General features: G+C 41.2%; 1 protein-coding gene across 8 annotated transcripts in view; it reads left to right on the top strand.

The window, feature by feature from the left end:
• Nucleotides 1-3789: 3789 nt before the first annotated feature.
• The window catches only part of LOC145354384 (methylated-DNA--protein-cysteine methyltransferase-like), a 370957-nt gene continuing 351397 nt past the window's right edge, over nucleotides 3790-23349 (top strand). For 2 of the 8 annotated variants that reach the window (XM_080205624.1, XM_080205621.1), the window contains exon 1: nucleotides 3943-4008. Coding sequence is in view for 1 of the 8 variants with exons in the window: in XM_080205617.1 (XP_080061743.1) it covers nucleotides 3913-4008 (96 nt within the window). In the remaining 7 variants the exon portion in view is untranslated. The other 6 variants (XM_080205619.1, XM_080205622.1, XM_080205617.1 and 3 more) reach the window with 6 other exon arrangements.

The raw sequence follows: 23349 nt of genomic DNA, 5'->3' as shown, positions 1-23349 counted from the left end.
ACTGCACACAGTACTCCAGTTGCGGCCTCACCAGTGCCCTGTACAATTGCAGCAAGACCTCCCTGCTTTTATATTCTATCCCCCTTGCTATAAAGGCCAGCATTCCATTCGCCTTCTTGATCACCTGCTGCACCTGCAGACTGAGTTTTTGCGGTTCGTGCGCAAGGGCCCCCAGGTCCCTCTGCACTGTAGCATGCTGCAGCTTTTCACCCCTTAAATAATAATCCCTCCTACTATTATTTCTACCAAAGTGAATAACCTCACATTTGCTAACTTTATACTCCATCTGCCAGGTCCTCGCCCATTCACTCAGCCTATCTCTCTGCAGACTTTCCGCGCCCTCCACGCAATTGACTTTTTCACTTATCTTCATGTCATCAGCAAATTTTGTTACCCTACACTCAGCCCCCTCCTCCAGATAGTCTATGTAGTGGTAAACAGTTGAAGCCCCAGCACCGATCCCTGTGGCACTCCACTAGTCACCAACTGCCAACCAGAAAAGCACCCATTGATTCCAACTCTGTTTCCTGTTAGATAACCAATCCTCAATCCACGATAAGATTTTACCCTGAATTCTGTGTACCCTAACCTTCTGCAGCAACCTTTTGTGAGGCACCTTATCAAACACCTTCTGGCGTTCCAAATGCTTTTAGACTAGCCTTCTTAGCTTGTCCTACTAGCCTCAAAGATTTGTGCAATGTACCGCAGATGCCTTTTTTAAAATTGTACCATTAGTTTGTATTGTCTCTCTGCATTCTTCCTCCAAGATGGCTCCTTTCATATTTCTCTGCATGAACTTCCTTTTTTTACTTATTCATGAGAATCATTCACAGGTACCAACAGTAAAGCCAGCATTAGTGCCTGTCATTAACTGCCCTAAAGGTCATGGTTAGTTGCATCTTGAACTGCTGCAGGCTAAATGCTGAAGGTACTCCTACAGTATTGATAGGAAGAGAGTTCCACTTGAGTTTTGAGTTGCACTCATTCAGGTAAATGGAAGCACTCCATCACATTCCTGATTTGCGTTTTGTAGATAGTGGTAAAGGTTTGAGACGTCAGGTGGTGAGTCCCTCACCACGCAATACTTGGCCTCTGGCCTGTTCTTGTAGCCACAGTACTTTTGTGGCTAGTCCAGTTAAGTTTCTGGTCAATGGTGACCCCCAAATGTTAATGGTAGAGGATTCAGTGATGGTAACGTTGTTGAATGTCAAGGCGGATCATTAGACATTTGCTTGGTGGAGATGGTAATTCCCTGGAACTTATGTCACTGATGTGGAGATGCTGGCGTTGGACTGGGGTAAACACAGTAAGTCTCACAATACTAGGTTAAAGTCTAACAATTTGGTAGCACAAGCTACTAGCTTTTGGAGCGTTGCTCCTTCATCAGGTAAGTGCAAGTTCTGTTCACAAACCAGTTTCTTACTTATTTCATGCCCAGCTAATTGTATGGCTGATCTTTTTTTTAAAACTCTGTTCCACTTACCCACCCGCTCACCATAACCCTTAATTCCTTGACTGTTTAAAAATTTATCTATCCTTGCCTTAAAAACATTCAATGTATGTCCTCCTGAAGTCTGTTGCTATCCTCTTCACTGTTTAGTGCATTTGAATTTCATATCATCTGCAAATTTTGAAATTACATTTCAAATCATTAAAAATACTTTACAAACAGCAGTTGTTCTGAGACTGAACTTCCGGGGAGCACCACTATATACCTTCCTCCAGTCTGAAAAACAACCTTTCACCACTACTTTTTGTACTCTGCTCCTTAACCAATTTTGTATTCATATTGCCAATGCCGGCTTTTGCCCAGAGGCTTTACTTTGACCAACAAATACATTACGTGATATCTCATCAAATGCCCTTTGGAGGTTCACAGCCGAAACATTAACTATGCTACCCTTGACAATCCTCCCCATTCCTTCAAAGATCTTGATTACGTAGTCAAACATATTTTGTTTTTAACAAATCCAAGGTGACTTAGAAAGGATAGCAGAACTAGAGGGCACAGCCTCAAAATAAGGGCAGGGGGGGCAGTTTAGACCAGAGTTGAGGAGGAACTTCTTCATTCAAAGGGTGGTGAGTCTCTGGAATTCTTTGCCCATTGACGTGGTGGAGGCTACCTCGCTGAATATATTTAAGTCACGGGTAGATAGGTTTCTGATAGACAAGGGAATTAAGGGTTATGGGGAGAAAGCAGGAAAGTGGAACTGAGCCACTTCAGATCAGCCATGATCTTGTTGAATGGCGGGGCAGGCTCGAAGGGCTAGATGGCCTACTCCTGCTCCTATTTCTTATGTTCTTACTTTCATTTTACTGATCAATACTTTTCCCAATGCCAATTAATTAGTCACAGATTATTGCCCCTAAAGGTTATGCTGATGACCCACTGTTGCAGCTTCATCCTTTGCCACAGGGTGTAATAATTGCAAATCCTCTAGTTCTCTGAAACCACCCTCATATCCAAGGAGGACTGGACGATTGTGGCCACAGTCTCCAACAAATTCTGTCCTTACACAAGAAGGCAAAGGGTGGGATTTTCCAGCCACATTCACCCCAAGGCCAGAAAATCCTGCCTGAGGTCAGTGGACCTTTGCATAGTCCGTGTCCTGCCTGCAGGTGAGATGGGAAAATTCCGCCTAAGCATAGGCCATACAGTCTGTCGAGCTAGCTCTCCCATTCAATAAGATCATGGCTGGTCTTGAAATTCAACTTTCCCACCTGACATCCATATATATCCCTTGATTTCCTGAGAGACCAAAGGTCTGTACATTCCAGATATAATCAACAACGGAGCATCCACAACCCCCGGAGTAAGATTCAAAGATACACAATGCTTTGAGTGAAGAAATTTATCCTTATCTTAGCCCTAAGTGATTGTTCCATTACCCTGAAACTGTACCCATGCTTTAGTTTCCCCAACCAGCAGAAAGAACCTCTGCCTCTTACATCCTGTCCAAACCAGGTGACTTTTCTCCTCTGAAGTAAATGGATAAAAGAAAAAAAACATGTAAGGTTACAATCCTTTGAGGCACAACAAGAAATTACAACATTTGCGGGGATGGGTCTCCAAATTCTACCTTACAGAACCTTTGGATGAAACAATTTTGCTGCAACATGAGGAAAACTTCAGATAGTGGAAATTAGAAATACAACGTGGTTAACCTCACAGCACCAGGGACTCAGGTTCAATCTGGCCTTGGGTGACTGTCTGTGTGGACTTTGCACATTTTCCATGTCTGCATGGGTTTTCTCCAGATGCTCTGGTTTCCTTCCAGTCTAAAGATGTGCAGGTTACATAGGTTGGTTATGCTAAATTGCCACTTAATGTCCCAGGATGTATGTGTTAGAGGGTTAGGTAAGGGCTGAGCAAGCTCTGTCAGAGTCAGTGCAGACTCGATGGGCCGAATGGCCTCCTTCTGTACTGTTGGGATTCTCTGATGCTATGAATAAAGAAACACTTATTTAGGTACCAACTAGTGTATTTTCAGAAATTAACTCTTGGTATACACATTTCAACACCTCTCAATATTTTTAAAACAATGTAATAAGAGTGGCTGCCTCTTACTACCTTTGCAGCCTTACCTGTCTGTAAGCGAAACAAGTGATGTTACAGCTCTCAAAAGAACATGTTATCATAACTGATAGCAACACCGAGCTTTCAATTCTAACAAAAAAAATTGGCACCAACGTGCAGGAAAGAAGTCTGGGTAAACATGTTGAAACGAAACAAAAATGCAACTAAAAGTTAGTAGGTGGGGGGTGGGGGGGAATTAATCTGCGCAAACGCAAGTTTCGGACGGAAGTTGAAGAAGTGAGAGGGGTTAATTTTGCTGTTCTCTGTGTGAAGTGAAAAGGGAGAAGGTGAGTGCACAGCGATACACACACACACCTGAGAAGGGATCCGAGTTAATGAGCTGGGTGCGCGTGGCCAGTGGAAACTTTCTCACTCGGGATAGCAGGACAAGGCTACCGAGGGTCCGGCTTCCCCCAGAGGGAGGGAGTTCAGTAAGTCTTTCTCCCTCTCTCTCTCTCTCATCAGGAGACAGTTCTTTCTTTCTGGTTCGAGTCGCGCAAACAAAACAGAAAGTTGCATTTGCCTCTTGTTGTCTCCCACGTGACGAGAAAGGCAGTCGCGCGCAAGCTCAGAAAAGGATACTTTGTATCCCCGGAATGTATCCATAAATTCGGTGGGCCGCGGGGGTGAAGGAGCTCAAACGTCGCTCTGCTCCTCAGCTCATTCATTCTGCCGCTGTGAGAAAGCATAGGGTAACTACAACTATATGATAGACAAACCCGGAATTTCCCCCTCCCCCGTCACTGCATTGAACCCCTGCTCCTAGAATAGGCCTCAACAGTTGTTCACTGTTTTGGCTCCATAAACATTTAGCCCATTGTGATTCTTTGCTCAGAATTCCTTAGCCGCACAATTCTGTAGAAACAGCCGATTTTATTTTCTCTCGCTCTCATTTTTACTGATTCTACTGACAGCAGCAACCCCCTCCAAAAAAAAACGCACACTGCTCCTTTTAAACGAAAATAATGCCGCAGAGAGAGAGACACTTGCACTCTGCCGAGTCCCAGAACATCATAAAAAGCCGTGCCACTGACTGATCCATAGTCTGAGGGCTTCTCTGTAGAGCTCTGCTGACTGACATTTCAATGCACGGGTACGCTTTGCTGACAGGAGGATCCTCGTGGAGTACATTCACTAGTCACCAATGCAGTGCTGTAAACAGACTAATCTATGACTAGTGAACATACTCCAGGTGGATCTCCTACCTGACATTACTGGCACTGGTCTGTTTCACTTCAGTGAAGCATTAGTCAGTTGGGTTTTATGGAGATGTCCTTTGACTACCAATTATTATCCAGTCTTAGAAGTATGTTAAAAATGAAATGCTCTGGGATGTGTAAGAGGGTAAGTACTTTACATTAACAGTACTTATCCCTGTAGTACTGTTCTTTAAAGAGTTTGCAGCATGTAGGAATAGAAGACCTAGTGAACAGCTTAATAGCATTGTCTGCTGTGTAGTGTTCTTTATTTTATATTGAAATAATGATTGCATAAACAATCACTTGCGAAGTCAGTAGAATCCCAAGATTCTACTACAGTCAGTAAGTATTTCTGGAGAACTTTTATGTGACGCAATGTACTGAGTTTATATGAATCACTTTGCAAAGTAGAGTGTTTACTATTGTGCGTGATTGTTCTCTCATCTGTTTTTCAGGGTTAGTGAGTTATTAGTTTTGTCAGGACTCTGATTAAACTGTTTCTTAAGTTGTCACTTTTATTAATTTATCCCTTTTTTAAAAAGGCCAAAGAACACAAGAATATGTAACCCAAAAAAGATAGATGTTAATGGTAGCATTAATGTAATTCATGTTTTAATGCATATCAGAGCAATAATTAGATGTAGCAGTTAAATTTGACTTCAACCATTCACTTGTATTTCCCTAAAACTATTGCTGATACTTCAGTGTCAACCCATAAACCTACCTCTTGGGAGCCTACACTGCAGTCCTTGGACTGGATTTGATCCAGTTCCACATTTTCTTTCCCTAAATGTCAATCTGTATTTGAATATTTGGTGTGCAGCTTGGAGCTTGAGTGCAGAACTATTCAGAAGCACTGCGCAGGGCATTAAGATAATCCTAACAGACATCAAGTTCATGTTGTTATGGACTGAATGGTCAAAATAGTGAAGAAGCCACCTGATTGGTCAGCGAGATCTCCCTGTTTGACCAAATGTTTGGTCACCTGACCTAAAACTTACCCACATGGCTTGGTGTTATACTTTCTGTGGAATTGTTCCTGAGAAGCACATTGGGATAGGGTTACTTTGATAAATACACTGTATACACACTAAACTTTTGTAATACAGTGGGTCCTTCATTGCATTGTCACTGATATGGCTGATTGTCCACGAATGTACCCTATAATGTTTTATGTAATTTTATTGATTGAAATTAAGTACAGTAAATAGTATACTGTTTACTCAACAAAGATTGACTGTGTGGGATGTGATTTGAATACTTTTCAAGGTATATTTAGAAATGCAATTTTTTTGAGAGGGTCCAGTGCATGTACTTGCATCATTCTCCCTAATTTGACTTCTATATGGCATACCTTATTTTTCCAAAGGCTGAGTTTATGACCAGCCACCGTAAAGCCGGGACCTATGCATGGGCTCCCCCACAGCAACTAGTTGTATTGGCCTTTGAGTCCAAACACGAGGCACCTGAATCTTCAGTGTCCATTTGCTACTGAATGTTCCAGAGGCAAATGTCCCTGAATGAAATTGAAAATAGAAAGGTTGCTGAGAAGTTTGGAAAATTTTGGGACCATTATTGCTTGAATATGACTTTTTGACTCGGGTCAAGTCCATCCTCTTGGATGGAGATGATGTGTATCACAGGCTGATGAGACTTTTTTACTTTCTGATCTTGTTTCATTTGTAGATAATTAGTTTATACAGGAAGAAATGTTGAGAATACAGTTCAATAATTACAATACATATACTGTTGTTAAAATAAACAAAATGGAATAGCCTAACAATAGGCTTGTGGGAATGGCACTTGAAAACATCAACACTTTGGCTTGTGATCCAAGACCAGAGTTTTCAAGATTCTAGTGCAATTTCAGCAACATGTTAAACAAATTGTCGAAAACAAAAGCCATTACATGGGAACAAATTGTAAAGAGTTGAAAAACAAACTCCATTACGTATGAAATTCACAGCAAGGATCACTTCATCTTGTTCCACATTGCAAAATTGTTTTAGCTCTGTCTTCAAAATTTAAGTGACTTAACTGTGATGCCTGTTTGAAATTCGCTGCACCTGTTTCGGCTCAATTTTCATTCAGCTATTCGTGTTTATTTTTCCCCATAATTCTTGTGCTATTTCATCTATTTTAGTTGCGTCCGTTTATTTACAGAATGTCTCTGAATGTTTGCCCTCAACCAAGGTGAAAGAAGTCAGTGCACAGGAATGGAATCTTTCCAAGTTTGACACCCAGTGTCAACAGTACGACACTGAATCTGCGAATAGCACATGATGGACGTGGAGCAAAGTTCTTTGTTTGCTGTCCCAACAATGTAATTGAACCCCAAACCCAAAAAACGGGAACATTCCGAACTGAAACATTTCCCATTTCTGTTTTCCATTTGTCTCGTGGCCTCACTTAATGAACCTTCGTACAAAATTTTGCGAAGTTTTGTGGATTAATGCCAATTAGGACCTGGATTTGGAATGTCTCTGAGTCAATTTACTTTACAATATGTGCCAGTTACGAAGGGAGGGATTTTTTTTATCTAAGCTATAGTTGAGAGAGATTTAGAGAGATCAAAGATTAGTAGTTGTGCACAAATGCTGATATTGTTACTACTATGAGGTTTGTTTGACTGTTTTGGTAAATTTGAAGGGGGATCATATGACCTGTTTTAAAGGTTGCTTGATGATCTTGGGTAGTGATTGTTAGAGGTCAAAAGAAGGCTTAGCTTGCTTTATTCGGATGGAAGTGCTTGGAAACAGTGGCAGCAACTTTGTGTTAGACTGAGTATCTTCAACATCCCAGAAAAGTGTTAAGATTGACTGGTTATAAACAGCTCTATTTTAAATTGTCTGCTTGGTTCCAAGATGAAAGAGTTGGGATTGGAAGAATAGCTAAATTGGTCTTTTTACCTACATACACGATCCATGTGATTCACATTGCCATGGGGAAAGACAGAGGAAGCCATGGTAAAAATATGTTACAGGCTTTCCTAGATCATTACTGAGTGTCAGTGTTTTCAGTGTGACTGAATCCGGAAAAGAAGGAGGAGCTAAGGCCAAAAAAGTTCTTATGGTTCGCTGTACAGGAATGAGAGTAGAAGCTTGTCAAAGAGTCATAGAGATTTACAGCATGAAAACAGGCCCTTCACCCCAATTTGTCCATGCTGACCTTTTTTTAACCACTAAACTTGTTCCAATTGTCCACATTTGGCCCATATTCCTCTATACCCATCTTACCCATGTAACTGTCTAATGCCTTTTAAAAGACGAATATGTACCTGTCTCCACTGCTACCTCTGGCAGCTCATTCCAGACACTCACTACCTTCTGTGTGAAAAAAAAATTGCCCATCTGGATCCTTTCGTACCTCTCCCCTTAATTCTATGCCCTCTAGTTTTAAACTCGCTTATCTTTGGGAACGGATGTTGACTAGCTGATTGATGCTTGAAATAAAAAGACCAAATTCATGGGGAGTTAAAATGAGATTGAAAGAGTCTACTAGCTTGGGCTATAGAGGGCGAGACAGATTTTTCAGAGAAAGAAAACCTCACTGTGCGTGACAGTTCTAAAATTGCAAATTACCGATTTGAGAAAATAAAAGAAAGGAATAAACTCTAGGGAGCTAAGAATCACTTTGGATTGATTCTGGGGAAAACTGAATGTCTATGTAAGAGTATGTATGAAATATACCTGTGAATGGTGTTTCTCCAGTTGGGTGAAGAATAACAAGGTGGGTATTTCATTCTGTAGTTTGAAGTATAGGTTGCCTACAGAAATAATGTTTAATTCATTTTTTTTACTCATTTGTTGCAGTGAAAGTTTTAAAATATGAAATCTTGTTGTGTCATACAGCTAAATGTTAGAGGTTCATTTTTTTAAAAAAGTTTTTTTTTAGTTTTTGTGGGTGACAGTAAATAATTTCATGGGAATCAGCTACTTCCGAAAACCTTGAGCAATTCTCCTTGTTCAAGTTTAGGAAGTAGGTATTCAAAATAGGGAACCTCCTTGCCAGCAGGGGGACATAGGGAGTTTCAAGCAAGGGCAACTGATAGTGATCAGAAGTGGAAAACAGGATGGTGTTTTCCTCCTCCATTCCTAGCCTAGAGTCACAAACTATTTATGGTATTTTAACTGCTCCGCTAGATCATTAGATTGAATTTAGGACTGCCCTTGGTCAATGTGGTTTGTTCAGTAAGGAACTATGCATTGCATTTGCCCTGAGCTAATGGGGAGCCTCATCTGCTTTTTTTTATATATATATATAGTAATGTCTCCATAAATCAAACTTGATATATTGAATGTTTCAGTATATCCAAGCTTTTGGGCCTATTAGACCCTTGATTTCAAGTTGCTTAATTATTACAGTAGCAGAGTCTTACTTGGTTGTTTTATTTACCTATTACTTACCTAATGGATGTGCTGCAGCAGCAATGGCAGTTCTAGAGTCTGTGCATTCAATGGCATGTCACACTTCGAGTCATGTTATTTTTTGTCATGGATGCTGGTGGAACTTCATCAGTAATAGCTAAAAGACTGTAGTATACACTCGTCTTTCATTAACCAAACTGATTAATTCAGTTCCAAAATTGTTGTGAGGAATAGAAACAAGGGAAAATGAAAAAGGAAAGGTTGTGCAAATTGTAGCAGTGTTAACTATTTTGGTGAGATTCATGCATATAGTGTTTATTCAGAGTTATGGCATAGCTTTGAACAGGATTTCATTGTGACTGAAAAGAAAGGTAAGATTTAAGTTTGGATGTAAGATTGATGGTAAAGTTCAAACAAATCAATGAAGAACAATTAGTTTTTGGCCACTGTAAGAAGCATTGCTAAAGTGGTCTGCTCAAATGAGAACAAAGAATCCTGCCAGTGACATTCCTTGTGGAAAATACAAAACAGTTAGTCAGGCTTCTTGGATTTGTTGATGACACATTGAGAGTCGCATTGGCTGTAAAATTTCAGATTGCTATATAAAGTAGTATTTCAACTCTATTATTTTGGAAATCAGGAGATTAGCTCATGTGAATGGAATAAGATGACTAAACATGCAGTAAGCAGCCATTGCCGCCACTATAGCTATGCAAATGAAGCAACTACTGAAGAGACTGTTGTGTTTTAAGAAAATCAATAAGCTAGCAGATAAAAAAATGTAGACTACAATATAAGTGAAAATATGTAAGAATGTATTTTTGTTTCTCTTCATTCCTGAGATGACAGCATCACTGGCAAGGCCACCAATTATTTCTTGTCTCTAATTGACTTTGAGAAAGGTGCAGTGAGTCACTCTAGGCCCATGTGTTGCAGCTGCGCTCAAGGCTGTTCGGAAGGGAATTCCATATTTTTAATTTGGCAATATATTTTCCAAGTCAGGATTGTGTGTGACTTGGGGAACTTGGTCCTGGTGTCCCCATGCATTTGCTGCACTTCACCCAGGTGGTGGAGATCGTGTGTTTGGACAATGCTGCTGAAAGAGACTGGCTGAGTGCCGCAATGCATCTAGTATATGGTACACACTTTATCATTGTGCATTACTGGTAGAGTCAGTGATTGTTTAAGATGGTGAAAGGTGAGCTGATCAAGGCGTGCTTTTTCTTAGATGTTTGTTGAAGTTGCACTTGTCCAGCCGGGGGCGGGGGGAGGGGGGGTGGTGTGGTGTGGTGGTGGTGGTATTCCATCACAGTTCTGATTTACAGATGGTGGACTGACTTCCAGAAGCCAGGAGTTAGTCTCCCAGCCTCTGATCCGCTCTTGCATTTACAGTAGTATGTAGCTGGTCCAGTTAAATTTCTGATCAATTCTGGCCCCCAGGCATTCAGTGGCATGGTCATGGGCATTCAGCAAAAGTAATTTTGTTAGGGAGAGATTGTTAGATGCTCTCTTGTTTGAGATGGTGATTGTCTGGCACTTGCGTGGCCTGCTTGCTCTTGCCACTTGTTGACCTAATCTTGAATGTTGTCCAGGTCTTGGTACGTGCAGACACAGATTGCTTTGTTATCTGAGGAGTTGCAAATGGGATTGAATGTTGTGCAAACATGAGTGTGGATCCCCACTTCTGACCTTATGATGACCATAGCTGAAGCTGGTTGAATCTTTGACTGTGACCTGAGGAACTCCTGCATGATGTTCTGGGGTTGAGATAATTGGGTTTCAATAATCGTAACCACCACCTTTGCCAGATATGTCTCCAGTCAGTGGAGAGCTTTCTCATTGACTTAATTTTATTCGGGCTTCTTGTTGCCACACTCAGTCAAATGCAGATTTGTGGTTCTTGCAGCATGCGTGGACAAAAGTGGGGCCTGTGGTGGGGGTGATTGAACTGACTATAGAACGTTGGTAAAGGAAGCCATTTAAGTGGAGGGACTTAATAGGAATGTAGTGATATAAGGAAGAGTATAGTTAGGGTGATGGACACAGTTAAACATATAGAACAGTGCAGTACAGTACAGGCCCTTTGGCCCTCTATGTTGTGCCGAGCTTTGTCCGAACTCAAGATCAAGCTATCCCACTCCTTGTTATTTTGGTGTGCTCCATATACCTATCCAATAACTGCTTGAAAGTTCCTAAAGTGTCCGATTCCACTATCACAGCAGGCAGTCCATTCCACACCCCAACCACTCTTTGATCTCTGCAGGGAAGAGTGAGTGTCCAGATGCTACATTGCCTGATTACATTTGACAGGGGTTTGGGACATCTATTCAGGCCTAGAGAGGAACCAGCAGTGGGAGGGAGAGAATCCATTTCTCATGTTCCATGTCGGTACCAATGACATATTTAGGACAAAGAAAGAGGTTCTGTGTGAGTTTGAGGAGCTAAATTAGAAAGAACCTCAAAGGTAATAATCACTGGATTATTATCTCAGCCATGAGCAAATTGTTTGATGATAAGTAAGAATAGAGAGTTAAATGCATGGCTGAAGAATGGTGTGGGAAAAATGGACTTTGATTCATGGGGTTCATTAGTGGGGAAAGTGGGAGCTGTAACAATCTTCACCTGATCCATGCTGGGCCCAGTGTTCTGCTGATTCATAAAATCAGAATGGTAGAGAGGACTTTAGTGGAGGTGAGGGATTAAGTAAGTGAAGATGTGATGAAATAAAGAGAAAGAACAGGACAAGAAAGCAAGGGACCAATATAAGAAAAGGTAATCTCAGTGTGGCAGAAAAGTGTGTGCCAGCAAGTAAGGCTAAAGGTTGTGAAAATAATAAAGATAGAATTAAAGGCACTTGATTTGAATGTGCACAGCATTTCAGGGTGGCATGGTGGCACAGCGGTTAGCACTGCTGCCTCACAGCTGCGGGGACCCGGGTTCAATTCCTGCTTGGGTCACTGTCTGTATGGAGTTTGCACATTCTCCCCATGTCAGCATGGGTTTCCTTCAGGTGCTCCGGTTTCCCCCAACAGTCCAAAGATGTGCAGTTTAGGTTGATTGGTTACGCTAAATTCCCCATGGTGTCCCAGGATGTGTATGTTAGAGGGATTAGCGTGGAAATGAGTGGGGTTGAGGGGACAGGGCTGGGGTGGGATTGTCATTGATGCGGGCTTCATGAGCTGAATGACCTCCTTCTGCACTGTAGCATTTCTATGATTTGCAGCAAGGCGGATGAATTGTTGGCAGACACAATTTAATTGCCATTACAAAGATGTAGCATCGAGGGCTGAAGGGCCTGTACTACGTTGTAATGTTGTAGCAGGATATCCATGTTTGAGAACTGAATGCTCAAGGGCATTCAACATTTAGGAAGGATAGACAAGAAGGAGGCAGGGTTGTGCTATGAATAAAGAATGGGGTCAGTACGTAATGAGAGGGGATCTTAGATTCGAAGTTTAAGATGTAGAATCAGTTTGGGTGGGACTAAGGAACACTAAAGGATAGAAAACTTTGATTGTTGTTTGTAGGCCACGAACTAGTACTGTTAATGTAGGACATGATATAAATCGGGCTGAATTTTACGGCCCCTCCCATCAGTGGGATCTTCAATCCTGCTGAAGTCAATGAAGTTTTGAATGCCTCACCTCATTTTGACCTGCCCCACCATGATGGGACTGTAAAATTCTATCCAGGAAATTCAAGGTGCATGTAATAAGAATAATAAAGCAATCATGATAGACTTCAATCTACATATGGACTGGATAACTTTAATTATCCTGTTGTGGATGAATTCCTGAAATGTATACAAGATAAACTTCTATAATATCATGTTCAGGATCCAACTGGAGAATGAGTTATTTTAGATATAGAGTTGCACTTGAGAAGGTGGTAGTAAGCTGTCTTCTTGAACCGCTTCAGTTCCTGAGATGTAGGTACGCCCATGGTGCTGTTAAGGAGGGAGTCCCAGGATTTTGACCCAGCAATGGTGAAGGAAAAATGACACATTTATAAGTCAAGCTGGTCAGTGCCTTGGAGCAGAACCTCCAGGTGGCAGTGTTCCCATATATCTGCTGCCCTTATTCTTCTAGATGGTCTTGGGTCTGGGTGGTGGGTCCCTTACAGCCAGAGATAGGGGAATTTGAATGGGGAATAAAGAAATGCCTGAGAAACTAAACAAATACTTTTTCTCTATCTTCAGGGATGAAGATGCAAAGAACCTTCCAGAAATATTGGGAACTTGGGATTGAGGACCTAAAATAAATTGGTATTGATTTTAAAAAAACGTACTGGAGCAATTAATCTGACTGAGAGTTTATAAATCCCCAGGATCCGATGATCAACAACCCAAATGGGATGGCAAAAGAGACAGTGGATGCCTTGGTGGTCAAAGTTCAAAATTCTGTAGGCTCTTGAATCATTCCTTCAGATCAGAAAGTAGCAAATGTAACACTATTTAAGAAAAGAGGGAGAGAGAAAACAAGGAACTATAGACTTGTTAGCCTGACAATAGTAGGGAAAATGCTAGACTATTATAAATGAAATGATAATTGGACACTGAGAAAATAATTGGAGGATTGGGCAAGAGTAAATATAGATTTATGACAAAGAAGCCAATTTTGACAAAACCAGTTGGAATTTTTTTGATGATATGGACTAGCAGAGTTGACAATGGGGAGCCAGTGGACGTGATGGATTTTGATTTTCAGAATGCTTTTGATAAATGCTCCACCCAAGGGGTAAGTAAGCAAAATTAAAGTACATGTGATTGGATAATACACTGGTATGGATTGAGGATTAGTTAATGGACGGAAACCAAAGACCAATAATAAATGGCTCATTCTCTGTTTGGCAGGCCATGACTAGTGAAGTACTGTGAGGATCAGGGTTTCGTCCCCAGCTGTTCACAATCTATATTAATGATTTGGATGTGGAAATCAAATTTAATACTCCCAAGCTTGCTGGAGATCCAAAGCTTAGTGGCAATATGAGGAGGATGCAGAAAGTATTCAAAGGGATTTAGACAAACTAAGAAGGCAAGCCAGCAATTAATAGATTTCTAGATATTAAAGATACCAAGGGAATGAGTATCGTATGGGAAAATGTCATTAAAGTGCAAAATCAGCCATGATTTGGTTGAATGGTGGAGCAGGCTCAAGGGGCTGAATGGCCTATTCCTCTAACGTACCTATGTTTGCACCAATATTTTAGTCAGGTCTCGAGCCATATGGCTGCAGTGGAACACAAACTGAGCATTGGGTTGTTAATTCTGTCATTGATTAGCAAACAGCAGCAGAATGGAAACCATTGATTATTTTTGTACCCTGTTCCTGGTCCTCTGTTAGCTGGCCAAAATTTGACTTTTCAATTAAGTCAAGGCATCTTCACATTCTCCAACAGGCCTTGAGGAAAGTATGCAAGGAATAGCAGTCTGTCAAAAGCAGCTATCAGATGGTAACTGCTGCTTGATGGCACTATCAATGACACTTTCTATTACTTTGTTGATTGAATATACTGATGGGACAGTGATTGGTTGTATTTAGCTTTATCCTGCTTTTTGTGGACAGGTGATACCTGGGCAATTTTCTACTGTCAGCTCAGTATTGCGTCTGCAATCTGTTGTGGAGCACAAGTTTTCAGTACTATTGGTGGGATTTTGTCAGGGCTTACAGAATTTCTGTATCCAGTGCCCTCAGCTACTACTTGAGATCACATGAAACTGGCATCTGTGATGATGGGGACTACAGGAAGAGTCAAGGATGGATCTTCCAATTGACACCTCTGGCTGAACATGGTTGAAAATGCTTCAGCCTTGTCTTTTGAACAGACATGCTGGGCTCTGCCATCATTGAGATTAGGATATTCATGGAGCCTCCACGAAGTTTTGTGAAGGGGAGGTCGTGTCTCACTAACCTGATCGAGTTTTTTGAGGAAGTGACGAAGATGATTGTTGAGGGTAGGGCAGTGGATGTTGTCTACATGGACTTCAGTAATGCCTTTGACAAGGCCCCTTATGGCAGACTGGTACGGAAGATGAAGTTGCACAGGATCAGAAATCAGCTGGCAAAATTGATACAGAGCTGGCTTGGTCATAGAAGACGGAGGATAGCAGTGGAAGGGCGCTCTCCTCGCACACGCGCTGATCCCTCTGACTCCAACCACTCCTCCGTCCGTCTCTGAAACCCTTTTCTGTCCGGGACATAGGAACATAAGAAATAGGAGCAGGAGTAGGCCATCTAGCCCTTTGAGCCTGCCCCACCATTCAATAAGATCATGGCTGATCTGTCGCTGCTCAGTTCCACTTTCCCGCCCTCTCCCCATAACCCTTAATCCCCTCTCTTATCAAAAACCCATCAACCCGTGTCTTAAAAATATTTAGCGAGGCAGCCTCCACCACTTCAACGGGCAGAGAATTCCAGAGATTCACCACCCTTTGAGTGACATCTCCCCCAACTCCTCTCTGATCTGGGAATGCAGCCCCCACCCTCCCCTCCCAATGGAGCACTTATCTTTGAAACTTCCCTCCTCCCTCATCACTGTCAACATCCCCTTTACGGCAGCTCTTTGCAGAAAGCAGGGCGCGTTTCTTTCTTTTCTGTACCCCAGTTGTCCACGTGATGCTGCTAGGGGCACGCTGCGCTGCTCCTCTCCCACCCAATCTGGTTGAGGAAAGTTGGGTGTGACAGGAGCTTCGGAATCCCAGCTTGGGTAAGTCTATGGAAGCTACAAGCCACATAAGTCATTGTTGCAGCAAGAGTTGAAAGTAAAGTGAGAAAGGAAAGAGCAACAACATGATTGAAACGATCAGCCACTCAAGGCAAGTTGGCAGTGGCAAACAAACTGTTTGGATTTTCTGGAACATTCAATAATCAATAGACAATAAAAAAAAATACCTGCCGGACAACATTAAACAATTTGATTTGGTGATATGCATTGCACAATATTTTGGGTAGATTAGAATCATAGAATTATAATTATTTAAACACTAGGCAGTATACAGTACATATGGCAAAAGTTTTATTAATGTTACTTTAATGCCTTACATCACTTTAAATAAATCAGTTAATATAGAAACATAGAGCAGGAGGAGGCCATTTGGCCCTTCAAGCCTGCTCTGCCATTCATTACAATCGTGATTCATTGTCCAACTCAATAACCTAATCTGCTTTCTCCCCATAACAAAGAACAAAGAACAATCCGGCACGGGAAACAGGCCCTTCGGCCCAACGAGCCCGTGCCGCCACTTTAAAGCATTTTCCTACACCTACCTTGCCCCGTGTGTATGCGAATGGTACCCCTACTGTAGCCAGATTCAGGGGAGAATAGTGTAGGGTCAATTTGGTACACCAATCAGCCTAAGAACACATCTTTGGGGTGTGGGAGGAAACCGGAGCACCGGAGAAAACCTTTGATCCCATTCGCCCCAAGTGCCATATCTAGCCACCTCTTGAATACATTCAATGTTTTGGCATCAATTATTTCTTGTGGTAATGAATTCCACAAACTCACCACTCTTTGGGTAAAGCAATGTCTCCTTATCTCTGTCCTAAATGGTCTACCCTCGATCCTCAGACAATGAGGATTCTGCTTCTGGACTCGTCCACCATCGGGAATATCCTCCCTGCATCTATCCTGTCTAGTCCTGTTAGAATTTCATAAGTGTCTATGAGATTCCACCACCGCCGCCCCCCGCCCCATTCATATGAACTCGAGCAAAAACAATCCTAGCCTAGTCAATTTCTCCTCATACATCAGTCCTGCCATCCCTGGAATCAACCTGGTAAACCTTTGCTGCACTCCCTCGAGAGCAAGCACATCCTTCCTCGGAAAAGGAGACCTAAACTGCACACAGTGTTCTAGGTGTGGCTCACCAAGGCCCTGTATAATTGCAACAATTCCCAACAATTGTCACAATCTCCCCAGTTTAGAAGACAGGGTCATCATTTTAACACAGGGAATTAAAAACATGAGGAATGTACTAACTTTACTTAATGAACTACTATTGCCATTACACTTAAGAGATTTATCTTTGTTTTACTTCATGAAGATGAGAACTGAAACACAGTATGATAATGTTATGATGCTTGATGACAGTGAAAATGGTATTTTGTATTATGTATTATATGTATTAATGGTATTATATAATATGTTGTATAACATTTATGGCTCCAATAACAGAACAAAACTGTCCAAGTTTAAGAAGGTCCTGAGATGCTTTATGAAGAGAAAACATCAATGAAGTTATCCCAAGCCATTTTATGAAGGAAAAAGGTGTTGAAGTCGGGTGAAGGAGAAGTAGGAAAGATGGACAAAAACGCTGTCAAAATACATGCAGGTTAAATTTTTTAAGATAGTTGAGTTGGGCACTTTAGGAACTTTCAAGCGGTTATTAGATAGGCACATACAGCACACCAGAATGATAGGGAGTGGGATAGCTTGATCTTGGTTTCGGACAAAGCTTGGCACAACATTGGGGGCTGAAGGGTCTGTACTGTGCTGTACGGTTCTATGTTCTACATTTCATATGGTAAGAGTTGGGGAGGAAAAGACTTGATCGATTCAGCGCTTTATCATGTCTCTCAGAAACATGCCAAAGCACACAGAATAAATTACTTCGGAAAATGCGTTGGCGTGTATCAAAAACAACAGTTTTGCATTGCAAAATTCCTCCAATGACACTGAACTGAATGACCACTCAATCTGTTTTTAATGGCACATTAGGGGAGCAAAGTTAACCAGGATACCAGTGGTGGTGTGGGGTAAACAATGGTGAGGCAAGTTGATGACTGGAGCATGGTGGGGCAGAGTTGAGAGAGAGAGATATACTGATTGATTGAAGGGAGGCCAGAGGTTTCCTTGAGCGACTGGGGGAGCAGTCTGTCTCATCCTGGTTGACAAGAAGGATTGTAAAAAGCATATAACCTTCTGGAGCATGCAGTTTCATTATGCTTCCAAGTTCTGTGGGACTTAGGAAATCTGATCTGCGGAATATAAATTTAAATCAGGTTCTAACAGCACTGTGGGAGCTTAATTTAAATAAGTTCATGAAGTGTTCTGCCTTTCCAAGAGGGGACATTTGCAAACTATGCTGTCTCCCAATGTAAATATGATGGCAGTCGCGTACGGAAAATTTGTGTCATGTTTATAAATACTTGACACTGCCCCCTTTGCATCCCCAGCTGACCAACTTCCATCTGTTGTAGCAAGGAGGGGTGCAGTTATTAACAAGATCTAGATGTATTAATTTGTTCCTTCATAAGATTTGGCAAGATTAAATACAGTTAAGTATTGCTTTCAGGTTGTATCTGCCTTATTGATTCATAAAAATTCCAGATTCCCTTTTAGTACCATTTAACTGTATCTTAAATGAATCAGTTTTCTTTTCCATTCCCTATCCTAAAGATGGTGACTCAAATGTTAAACATTCACTAAGTGAAGATGTTCTGTCAGAAATCCTAAATTTAAGTTCTGCTATATAACTTTTTGTTCCAACTTAACTGACCTTGAATCTGTTCCAGATTTACCATTTCAGTACCACTTAATTGTTTATGTATCCCCTTTCAATATTGTGTTTTTAAGACTAAATAACCCTAATTTCACCACCAAATCTTCTTATACGATGTAGAAACTCTGTGGTTCTTAACATTACATTATGACTGCTTCCCTTGTCTTGGTGATATATACAACATCGCTTTTATACTATGCAATTAACCAAACAGTTTGATTATGACACCCTCTGAGTTATTCTCTGCAAGCTTAGCAATAAATTCAAAATTTTTTATTAATGCTCAACTTGAATACATGCAGGCTGTACTGTATCTGACAACTTTAAAGTGCCATAGTTTATTCAATGCTCTACATTGTTTCCAGCTAATCAAAAATGAGTAAATGCTGCAAAACAACAATCCTACCTTTTAGAGAAACTTTAGCAAATGATATTGTCACCATAGGGAAGGCTCAGCCCTTATGCATTGGCAATATGCTCTAACCACAAGTTCTTTCAATTGTTGCAGAGTAATTGAAAATAAGTTTTGTATTTAACTTCTAATGGACTGATAATGTGGACAGTACAGTGGTTATCAATGCTGCCTCACAGCGCCAGGGACCCAGGTTCAATTCCGGCCTTGGGTGACTGTGTGAAGTTTGTGCATTTGCCTCATGTCTGTGTGGTGCTCCAGGTGCTCTGGTTTCCTCCTGCACTTCAAATACATAGGGGTTAGGTTGGTTGGCCATGCTAAATTGCCCCTTAGTGTCGGGGGATTAGCAGGGTAAATATTTGACATTACACGGAGAAGGCCTGGATAGGTCTGTTGTTGATGCAGGCTCATTGGGTCAAATGGCCTCCTTCTGTACTGTAGGAATTCTGTGATTCTAAATGGATCATTTAACAAAACATTAAAGCTGTTGATAAGAATTGGAAAATTTATTTGATGAGATTGCTATTTTGATTGCCGTAATGAGACTCAACTCTTGCAGTTGCGTTGTATGCAGTCACAAAGATCTTAGCAAATATGAAATATGTTACATAATTTCTACATAGCAGTTTCGAATTAATACTTGAACATCAAGTCAAAGAAGAATACACCCCAAGATATTCGTATTCAATGAATTGGGCTGGGGAAGGTTACTGAGGTAAGGAGAGGTAAATAGGGGGATTGGAGCATGAGTATGAGAATTTTAAAATCAAGTTGTCAGATTGGTCTGAGAGACAATGTAGGCCGGCAAGCACAGGAATGGTGGGTGATCATGACTCAGTTGAAGTCATGATATGGTCAGCAGGGTTTTGGATAAACTTAACAATGGAGAGTGAAAGATGTAAGGAGAGCAATGGAATACTTTATTCTGGAGGCATAGGCAGAAACAGTTACTGTTATAGAAATTAAAATACACCATTTTTGTGATAGAGAGGTTGTAAATTCAGCTGCCAAATTTGTTAACAAGATTATTAGTGGTATGCTTTAGCCTGAAACAGTGGTCAAGAAAGTGAATGGAATTGATAGCTAGGGAATTGAGCTTATGGTGCAGCCATAGACATTGATTTCAGTTTTCTGTTTCATTGTAGGAAACTGGCTTCTCCAAAGCAAGGATGTACATCATAGTGGAAGGGGGTCAGAGGGATAATTGTGAAGTAGAGCTGTGTATCATCAACATACCTATGGGCATTAATTTTGTTTTCAATAATGTTGTCAAAGGACAATATATGGATGTGAAATAGGAGGTGGGGAGGGCAGGGGTGGCGGTGGTGGTTAAGGATAAATGATTGCAGGAGCAGATGCCAATGCAGGAGGTTCTCAGACTATGAATGGACAGTTAAGGATAGATCCAAGCGAAGACACTCCCACTTAACTGGAAAATGAATTGGAGGAGGATGACGTGGTTAACTATGTTAACGGCTGATTGCATGCTGAGAAGCATTAAGTGAAATAGTATGCCATGGCTAGATTTACGTAGGATATCATTTGTGACTTTGATTAATGTGGTTTCAGCTCTGTGGCAGGGAATGAAGCACGATTGGAAGAGTTCAAAAATAAAGTTATGGAAAAGATGGGCAGACACTTGGAGGGCAACAACATGTTCAAAGGCCTTTTGAGAGGAAAGGGAGGTTTGAGCTGAGGCAGTAGTTTGTGTTGAAAAAAAATCTACAATGTTTTTTCTTTTGAGGCGCATGTGATGACTAGTGTTCTCACCAAACTGCTTAACCATATAGTGGTGTTGGTGATGACGGCAGACTTGAGTGGGAGATGGTCAGTACCTATTGATTAGTATGGGGGCTGCGAAGGAAATTCAGCAGTTCAGTAGGAATAAGACTGGGTGCCAGGACTACTATTTCAGATCCTCAAAGACTTCCTCCTGCCAGCTAATGTGTATCAAGAGTTTGAAAGCTGAGAAGAGGAAGACATGCAACTCCTCCAAGGATTTTTCAGGAGGAGTTGAGTTTTGAGAATTTAAGGCATCTAGATTGTTATATCCAATTACTGTAAGAGATGAAGGAAATCAACGGCTTTGGAAAAGATATATCAAAACTTTCAGAAACGCCATGGAGACAGGGGATTTTGTATTCCATTGGATGCTTCTTTTTAGTTGAATATGCATTCAGTTTTTCTTGGCAAGGCAGACCTCTGTGGGAGACTTGCTGGGAAAGACTCAAATCTCATTGTGAGAGGCACTTTTAGGAGTGCTTTTAAAGATACAGAAGTGAAATCTTTGAGTACATGTAAATGTGTCTGATGTGCATTAGCAGGCCAAGCTAAATTTCTGTGGTATTATATGCCACTCTGAAGCTATTCGTGCAGGGATCACAAGCTAACACAACATAAGAAAGGGAAAGAACATACAGCCTGATGAGCCTGCTCTACTGTTCAACGCATTTGTGGCTAATCTCAGACTTCAACCTTCCTGCCTGCCTCCTATATCGCTAAATTTCATGAGAGACCAAAAACCTATCTGTCCCAGATACAGTCAAATGATGGTGCATCCACAACCCTCTGGGATAGAAACTTCCATAGACTCTCAACCCTTTGAGTGAAGAAATTTCTCCTCAGCTTAGGCCTAAACAATCGTTCCCTTATCCTGATTTAGACCCTCTGTGTTTTAGATTTCCTAATCAGCTTAAGAAATCTCTGTGTCCACCTTGTGAAGCTTCTTCAGAATTTTGTATGTTTTGATTAGATCACCTCTCATTCTTCTAATCACAGAATACTGACCCAATTTACTCAGTTCCTTATCATATGATAGCTCTCTCATCCGAAGGACCAATCTAATGAGCTTTCTTTCTACTGCGTGGTTGAATAAAATTCAACTACAGACCGCTAGTTCTATAAAATGGCCACCAAAGCTATGGTGATCAGACATTTTTGCAATCCAGGGCAAGATTTTTCACAGGCCTTCCATAGTGTGTTTTCTGATGATGAGTGCCATGCATGGTCGAGAGCTTCAGGTTTTTAGGTGTCCAGATCACCAACGACCTGTCCTAGTACTTCCATGCCAAAGCTATAGTTAAGAAAGCCCACCAACACCTCTACTTTCTCAGAAGACTAAGGAAATTTGGCATGCCCACTGTGACTCTCACCAGCTTTTACAGATGCACCATAGAAAGCATTCTTTCTGGTTGTATCACAGCTTGGTATGGTTCCTGTTCTGTCCAAGACTGCAAGAAACTACAAAGGGTCGTGAATGAAGCCCATTCCATCATTCAAATTAGCCTCCTTCTCATTGACACTGGCTACACTTACCCTTGCCTCAGAAAATCAGCCAGCATAATTAAGGACTCCACACACCTTGAAAATACTCTCTTCCACCTTCTTCCATTGGGAGAAAAGATACAAAAGTTTAAGAACATGTACCAACAGCTTCTTTCCTGCTGCCATCAGACTTTTGATGGACCTACTTAACATTATGTCGATCTTTCTCTACACCCTAGTTATGACTGTAACACTATGTTCTGCAGTCTCTCCTTCTCTATGGTATGCCTAGTCTGTATAGTGCGCAAGAAACAATACTTCTCACTGTATACTAATACGTCCAACAATAATAAATCAAATCTGATTTTCATTGGTGGTGAGATGTTTTGGTCCCACCATTCTCATAAGGTTTTTCTCTTTGTTTGTGCCCTCCACCGTTAGGAAGCCATGGCAGGGAGTTACTGTTGGTGAGACCAGATGATCCCGCTGGCAGAAATAGCCGGTAAATTTCGACCACTAAGCATGAAATGTCTCATCCATTTGTTGGCGATGGTTGTAGTTCCTAACATTATTGTAGTGTGTCTTGATTTTGACTGTTGGTTGACTTACCTGACTAGATGTTTGCCTGTTTGTGCAACATGGGCCCTCAATGCTGCAGAACAAGTTTTATTGTGAGTCTGCATGGCGTCATGGACTGAATTTTAATTTGTTTTTAAATTGTGGCAGGGACAAAATTTATATTTCAAACTCTATAACTTAACTGATTTAATGTAAGCACCCTTTTCATTTTATTTCAGAGAATAAGCTTGCCAACATGCAGTGTGATTATAAATGGTACTGACCTCAGTTTTGCACTGCTAGTTCTTGCCAGTTTGAACTGTTTAATTTTCATCTACCCAGCTAAATGTTTAAATATTGCTCTTGAGGGTCATTCAAACATTTGCATTGTGAATATCCTGATGGGAAAAGATTGCCAATAAAATATACTCAGTAAAGTTAACTGTGTGGTGCTTTGTATAAAATTATAT

This window comes from Carcharhinus amblyrhynchos, chromosome 17 (genome assembly GCF_965287045.1).
Source record: "Carcharhinus amblyrhynchos chromosome 17, sCarAmb.v2.hapA, whole genome shotgun sequence".
Taxonomy (NCBI): Eukaryota; Metazoa; Chordata; class Chondrichthyes; order Carcharhiniformes; family Carcharhinidae; genus Carcharhinus; species Carcharhinus amblyrhynchos.
This window is presented reverse-complemented; position numbering and strand designations above follow the sequence as displayed.